Consider the following 7,945-nt stretch of genomic DNA (forward strand, 5'->3'; position numbering starts at 1 on the left):
GCCCCCTTCCGCACACGGTCCTGGGGAGCCAATGGGGAGACTGAGGGGCGGGGCGCCGCGGGAAGCGCGAGAGCACCAAGGCGAGGACCGCAGGCAGGAGCAGTAGAGACCGGAGTCTTCTGGGAATATTGGGACGATGTGGGCTTTGTCCGTCTGCCCCAAGTCATTACTTCGCAGAGAGGTCGGCTTGTGGCTTCTCTCTTCACAGGAGCAGCCGTGGGGCTCCAAAGAAAGCATTCTTTCAGGATCCCGCCAAACTTTTGACAACAGCCGGTGGATCGGCTGGAGAAGCGCCCGCCTCCTCTGTCTTATGATTGGTTGTTAGTCCTCGCGGGGCGCGGTCTCCCTGTGGCTGGTTGGCTAATAGATGGCGCAGCGGACCAATTAGCTTGAGTGAGACAGCGGGTGTTTCTGGGAGTTGTGGTCCGCAGGGCTGCCTCGCTTCCGGGTGGGAGCCACTGGCGCCGCGGTGGGAAGGTGCAGAGCATTCAGGCCAGCCCCGCGCGGCACACGACTGTTGTGTCTGGTGGCTGCTGGTTGGGAGGCCCCGGAAGCACTTCTCCTCCCCTAGGCTGGAGGGTACTAGGAGGTCGCAGGTGCTGAGCTGCCAGGGCCTTTGGGCTGTGCTGAAGGGAAAAGCGCAGCCACTGTCGGGAGCGTGTGCTGCGGCTGTGGTTGCCGCCGTGATGTTCGCTCCGCCTGGCCCCTGCCGGGGATGCAGCCAATCAACCCTCAACAGCCGGCGGCGTTTCAGTCTCTGGCCCGGCGCGGTGCTGAGCACCACTGAGCCCTCATCGTAGGGCACCGAGTTCCGGACTCCTGCAGCCGCTTGTCCAGGCCCCTCCTGCCTTAGCACGGAGCTCCCTTGATTGCTCCAAACAGCCCAAACCGGCGCCTTTTTTGGATGATTTAAAACGGGGCCAATCCGTTGCCAGCGATTGGCTGGCAATGGGCACATGACCTTGTACGGGCCGTGGGTGGGTGGGGGCTGTTTTCTTCCTGTTGTCCTTGCCCAGTGTAAGTTTCCTGGAGCTGCGGCAGCCTTTTTGTCACCGTGAGGGCAGCTGGGGGGAACCCTAGGAAAGCAGGAAAGCCCCTAAAGCCAGAACAGCCTGAGCCTCTGAACCAACCCACAACTGACTACCGGTCACTTCGTCGTGTGTCTGTGATGTGAGTCCATCATTCTGCAGTTGGAGGTATCCTTTGCACAAAGCCCTGTTCTTAACCATTATAGTGAAACGCATGAATCGCTCTTCGGGCTATTTGCTGCATGATCCTCAGCAAATTAAATAGTTAATCTCACTCAGTTTACTCATTTATAAAGGATAGGATAATAAAGCATAGAGATTGTGAGGATTACATGAGGCCTTTACCTAGAAGATACTTAGAACAATGCTGGACACAAACTAAGTACTCAACAAATGTTGTATTTCTCCTACTAGTTAGTACTCCTAGGACTAATTGTGCCACCACTGGTTCACAGCCCCTTATCAAAAACCTTTCAGGCCAGATGTGTTTGTGAAATTCAGAATTTTTTGAATGTTTAAAAAAGGTGAGATATATTGTATACCCCTATAGCCAAACAATGTTTCTATAGCAGAAATGTGTGAGTCTTCACAAATATTCACCCTAAGTGGGATATATAAAGGTTGTAAAAAGGGCCAGGCACAGTGGCTTATGCTTGTAATCTTAGTACTTTGGAAGGCCAAAGCGGGAGGATTGCTTGAACCCAGGAGTTTGAGACCACCTCGGCAACATAGTGAGACCCCGTCACTACAAAATAAAAATAAAAATAAATTAGCTGGGCACTATGGTTCCCACGTGTAGTCCCAGCTACTCAGAAGGCTGAGATGGGAAGATAGGTTGCTTAGGCCTGGAAGGTTGAGGCTGCAGTGGTTCCAGCCCGGGCAATAGAGTGAGACCCTGTCTCAAATGAAATAAATACAATAAATAAATAAAAGTTGTAAATAGTCTCTTATCAGTTCAAATGAGTTCACTCCAAGCGTGGGGAAAAACTGATTTGGAGGACTTTTTGCATTTCAGAATTGAAAATAAGGTATGTCGTAGGCCTCTAAAAACGTTTGTCTTGCAGTTGAGATTAGATGACTTTGTTACCCTTTTTTGGTATCACTGGCCTTTATACTTATGGCTGCTTTTCAGATGTGTGTAAGAACAAAATTTTAACAAATTTAGTTTCAAAGATCTGATTGGCTTTTGTTAGCATTGCATGCACCAGGCAGTCTACAAGACAGAAAAGTGCTCCAGTGAGGACCGAGTGGGTGAGTTTGACAGGCAGAAAAAAGTGGAGGAAAGCAGGAAGAATGAACAAATAGCAGAACAGTCATTTCAGTCATTTCAGGATTACTTCCCTTATAGAGGTGCAAACAAAATCTTGGCTTTATGTAATTTGGCTTTCATCTCTCCTGATTTCTCAGAAGATCTTATAAGTAAGCAACCCAGGTTTCAGTGTAGTGGCATGGATCCTTAGCATTAGTGACTCCAGTTTTGGCCTGCTGTCTTTCTTAAATGGATGCATGAGGCAACTATTTGGTAATGGGGAAGACTACTTAGCCTAGGAATGAGATACAGCAATAGGTATATTCAGAAAGATGCAGTTTAGCTTAGCACACTATTTTCCAAGCATCAGTCATGGGTACTAACTGCAAGGTGTATGCTAAACTTCTCCTATTATTTACATAGTACATTTATTTAAATTCTCAATATCTTAAGTTTGAAAAATTTTAAGAATAATATGTAACATCTATAAAATGATGGTTTGAATGCTCACTACTTTAGTATGTTAAATAGATTAATTATTAGAAGAAAATATGGGAGCCCAGGCACAGTGACTCATGCCTGTAATCCCAGCACTTTGGAAGGCCAAGACGGGCAGATTGCCTGAGGCCAGGAGTTCGAGACCAGCTGGCCAACATGGCAAAACCCTGTCTCTACTAAAAATACAAAAATTAGCCAGGCATGGTGGCGCATGTCTGTAATCCCAGCTTTTTGGGAGGCTGACACATGAGAATTGCTTAAACCCCAGAGGCGTAGGTTGCAGTGAGTCAAGATCACGCCACTGCACTCCAGCTTAGCTGACAAAACAAAACTTTGTTTCAAAAAAAAGAAAGAAAGAAAGAAAAAAATTGGCTGGGTGCGGTGGCTCACACCTGTAATCCCAGCACTTTGGGAGGCTGAGGCGGGTGGATCACGAGGTCAGGAGATCAAGACCAGCCTGGCCACCATGGTGAAACCCTGTCTCTACTAAAAATACAAAAAATTAGCCAGGTGTGGTGGCACGCACCTGTAGTCCTAGCTACTTGGAAGGCTGAGGCAGGAGAATCGCTTGAACCTGGGAGGCAGAGGTTGCAGTGAGCTGAGACTGCACCACTCCACTCCAGCCTGGGCGACAGAGCGAGACTCCGTCTCAAAAAAAAAAAAAAAAGGAAAAGAAAATATGGGAAAGTTTCATGATATTGATTTCCTGCATATGACACCAAAAGTACAGTCAATAAAAGAAAAATAATAGATAATTTGCAACTATATCAAAATTTAAAATTTTGTACATCAAAGGACACTATTAATCCAGTGAAAAGGCAACCAAGGAAATGGAGAAAATATTTTCAAATAGCATATCTGATAAGGAGTTAATATTCAGATTATATAAAGAATGCCTGGCTGGGTACGGTGGCTCATGCCCAGGAGTTCAAGACCAGCATAGGCAACAAAGCAAAACCCCATCTCTAAAAATAAAATAAAAATTGTTTCTCATGGCCAGGCATGGTGACGCATACCTGTAACCCCAGCAGTTTGAGAGGCATAGGTGGGGAGATCACTTGAACTCTGGAGTTCTAGGCCAGCCTGGGCAACATAGGGAGAGCCAGGTTTCTACAAAAAATATATATATATATGTATATATATGTGTGTGTGTGTGTATATATATGTATATTAGCCTGGCATGGTGGTGTGCACCTGTAGTCCCAGCTACTCAGAAGCCTGTGGTGGGAGGATCACTTGAGCCCAGGAGGTCAAGGCTGCAGTGAGTCGTGATCATGCCACTGCACTCCAGCTGGGGCGACACAACAAGACCTTGCCTTAAATAAATAAATAAATAAAAACCTGTTTATGCACCACTTACTGTCATCTTGCACACCGCCTTCAAGGGAAGTCTCTCTCAGGTGGAGGGTGATTTGAGTTCAGTCCCACCCTGCCAGTTTCCAGCACCTGGACAAAGCTGCTTGAACCTCTAAGTCCCCTTCCCCTTTTTGGTGCATAAAATTGGAATAAGAAAACCTGGCACGGTGGCACATACCTGTAGTCCCAGCTACTCGGGAGGCTGAGGCAGGAGGGTTGCTTGAGGCCAGGAGTTTGAGGCTACAGTGTGCTATGGTATAACCTATGAATGGCCACTGCATTCTAGCCTGGAGAACATCGGGAGACCTTGTCTAAAAACTAGAGAAATAAAATTAAGAATTGGGATGCTAATAGTATCTACCTCAGTGGAATACTTTTGGGTTTTTTGTTTTTTGTACTTTTTTTTTTCCCCGAGACAGAGTCTTGCTCTGTCGCCCAGGCTGGAGTGCAGTGGTGTGATCTCGGCTCACTGCAACCTCCTCCTGGGTTCAAACGATTCTCCTGCCTCAGCCTCCTGAGTAGCTGGTATTACAGGCACTCGCCACCACACCTGGCTAATTTTTGTATTCTTAGTAGAGATGGGGTTTCACCATGTTGGCCAGACTGGTCTCAAACTCTTGACCTCTTAATCCACCCACCTCGGCCTCCCAACGTGCCGGGACTACAGGCGTGAGCCACCGCACCTGGCCACTTTGGAGTTTTAAGTGAGATGCTGTCTGTGACTGTGGGGTGGTGAGCACTGTGTCTGGTAAGCTCTCAACTAATGGTAGCTGGTGTGACTGTCTCTAGTCTTTCTCCACCTGAGCATGTAGCCTCTCCCCTTCCTGGATCACACAGAGTTCAGGAAGTTTCCAGAGAGGTTTGACTTGGTAATGGCTCCTGTACTCAACTGATGAGTGTTTGTTTCTGAGCCTCAGTTCCCTCATCTATAAAATAGGAATAACATAGACTGCTCCTGTCGCCTGCCTTCCAGAGAAGTCAGAGCTTCCAAGAGTGGCTGCTGATTTGCCAATGAACACACTCATCTTGGCCATGCCAAGGGGGATCTGTGTGTGTGGCAGGCCAGGCCAAGGAGCAGTTCAATTCAACTGTTGCAACGCCATTACTTCTGTTCTTCCATTTACCCAGTCTTCCCCCTTTCAAACTCCCATGACGTCTTTTAAAAAGCACCGTGTCTGCTCATCTTACTGAGATATACAAGATAACATGTAAAGCCTGTAGTAGGGAGCCTGGCATGGAGTAGGCATTTCAGAGGCACTCCTTCCATTCCCTGCTGCCCTCTTATTTAAACATTGCCAGCACTTCCTTGGGCACTAGGATAAGGTTAGTTTTTCCCTTTGAAATTTACAGTTTCTTTAGATATTATAGTAACAATAATCGGTTATCGTCTTTACCTGGAAAGGCGTCCCTGTTGGATTAGTCTATTTTGTACTGCTGTAAAGGAATAACTGAGGCTGGGTATTTACAAAGCAAAGTTTATTTGTCTCACAGTTCTACAGGCTGTCCACGAAGCATGGTGTCAGGATCTGCTTCCAGTGAGGCCTCAGGAAGCTTTCAATCATGGCAGAAGGCCAAGGGGCAGCGGGGTCTCACATGGCAAGAGAGGGAGGAGGAGGTGCCAGGCTCTTTAAACAATCAGCTCTTGGCCGGGCGCGGTGGCTGAAGCCTGTAATCCCAGCACTTTGGGAGGCCGAGACGGGCGGATCACAAGGTCAGGAGATCGAGACCATCCTGGCCAACACGGTGAAACTCCGTCTCTACTAAAAAAAATACAAAAAACTAGCCGGGCGAGGTGGTGGGTGCCTGTAATCCCAGCTACTCGGGAGGCTGAGGCAGGAGAATGGCGTAAACCCGGGAGGCGGAGCTTGCAGTGAGCTGAGATCCGGCCACTGCACTCCAGCCTGGGCGACAGAGCAAGACTCTGTCTCAAAAAAAAAAAAAAAAAAAAAAAAAAATCAGCTCTTGCATGAACTCACAGAGCCAGAACTCACTCAGTACCTGGAGGACGACATGGAGACATTAACGATAGATCCACCCCCATGACCCAGACTCGTCCCACTATGCCCACCTCCAGCACTGGTGGTCACAGTTCAACGTGAGATTTGGAGGGGACAAGCATCCAAACTGTATCACCCCTCAACCCCTCAACTGCACCTGGTTTGCTCCGGTTTTCCAGATTTTGACTGAAATGTCCTCTTCCCAGCAAAGCCGTGTGGACCACCCAGGTTAAAGCAGCCACCTGGTGCTGGCCTGTGTAGCCCAATTCCAGTTCTCCAGGGTGCTCATCACTCTGTGGCAGTTTCTCTTCTGGTTTGTGAGAGAAAAATAAATCTTGGGGCTCCAAAATCACTAAAGGGAAAAGTCAAGCTGAGAACTGCTTAGGGCAAACCTGCCTCCCCTTCTAGTCAAAGTCACCCCTTTGCTCACTGACATAAATGCATATCTGTTTGTCTCCTTTGGAGAGGCTCATCTCAAACTCAAAAGAAGGCAATCATTTGTCTCTTACCTACCTATGACCTGGAAGCCCCCTCCTGCTTCAAGTTGTCCCACCTTTCTGGACTGAACCAATGTACATCTCACATATGTTGATTGATGACTTGTATCTCCCTAAAATGTATAAAACCAGACTGTGCTCTGTCCACCTTGGGCACATGTCATTGGGACCTCCTGAGACTGGGTCACGGGCATGCATCCTCAACCTCGGCAAAAATAAACGTTCTAGTTGGCTCCGGATCGTGTGTGAGGCGGATTCGTGGGCAGCGAGAGTCACATTCAAGACAGCAAGCAGGATGGAGCACTACCGGAAAGCTGGTTCTGTAGAGCTCCCAGCGCCTTCCCCAATGCCCCAGCTACCTCCTGATACCCTTGAGATGCGGGTCCGAGATGGCAGCAAAATTCGCAACCTTCTGGGACTGGCTCTGGGTGGGTTGGAGGGCGGCAGTGCACGGCATGTGGTGTTCTCAGGTTCTGGCAGGGCTGCAGGAAAGGCTGTCAGCTGCGCTGAGATTGTCAAGTGGAGGGTCCCAGGCCTGCACCAGCTCACGAAGCTACGTTTCCTGCAGACTGAGGACAGCTGGGTCCCAGCCTCACCTGACACAGGGCTAGACCCCCTCACAGTGCGCCGCCATGTGCCTGCAGTGTGGGTACTGCTCAGCCGGGACCCCCTGGACCCCAATGAGTGTGGCTACCAACCCCCAAGGGCACCCCCTGGCCTGGGTTCCATGCCCAGCTCCAGCTGTGGCCCTCGTTCCCGAAGAAGGGCTCGAGACACCCGATCGTGAAGACCTGCTGAGCCAGCCTGTTCTCCAGGCCTGAATGTCTGGGATGCTTGTGCCTTTTCTGAGAAGCCCTGTGACTGCGCAAATCCCCATCAAGGTTTGAGTCCACAGAAGTGGACTTCCCTGTCATGCTTTCCCTTCCCTCTAGCATGTGGGAAGGGACTGCTGTGAAGAGTGACAGGTGTGGGGCCTCTGCCAAGTTCCGCGTTGCTCAATAAGGGCTTACTCTGCCTTCTACCTACAATGCATCTGAACTGCCTTCTGAAAGAGGTCCAGGGAGGGATTTAGGAAATAAAGTTTCTACCTATTTGATGAGCCTCTAAAAAAAAAAAAAAAAAAAAAAATTAAACGTTCTAAATTAACTGAGACCCGTCTCAGATATTCGGGGTTCACAAGCTGATGTTCTGTACTTTCCCCCCAACCCCCCAGAGTGCTTGTTCCCCGCTGTCCAGAGCCAGGCACACTGCAGGCACTCAGGAAAGAAGTGTGCCAACAGAGACTTTGCTAGTTAGCCTGGAATCTTTGATTTCATTTAA

The 7,945-nt window shown here is 48.8% G+C and overlaps 1 protein-coding gene across 1 annotated transcript; it reads left to right on the top strand.

The window, feature by feature from the left end:
• The first annotated feature begins 6,562 nt into the window (after positions 1–6,562).
• LOC714421 (ribonuclease P protein subunit p25-like protein) lies at positions 6,563–7,721 on the top strand. Its single transcript, XM_001104161.5, has one exon. It carries the CDS (start codon positions 6,699–6,701, stop codon positions 7,410–7,412), a length of 714 nt encoding a protein of 237 aa, XP_001104161.4. The 5' UTR covers positions 6,563–6,698; the 3' UTR covers positions 7,413–7,721.
• The last annotated feature ends 224 nt before the right edge of the window (positions 7,722–7,945 follow it).

The sequence above is a fragment of the Macaca mulatta genome, chromosome 9, assembly GCF_049350105.2.
Source record: "Macaca mulatta isolate MMU2019108-1 chromosome 9, T2T-MMU8v2.0, whole genome shotgun sequence".
NCBI lineage: Eukaryota > Metazoa > Chordata > Mammalia > Primates > Cercopithecidae > Macaca > Macaca mulatta.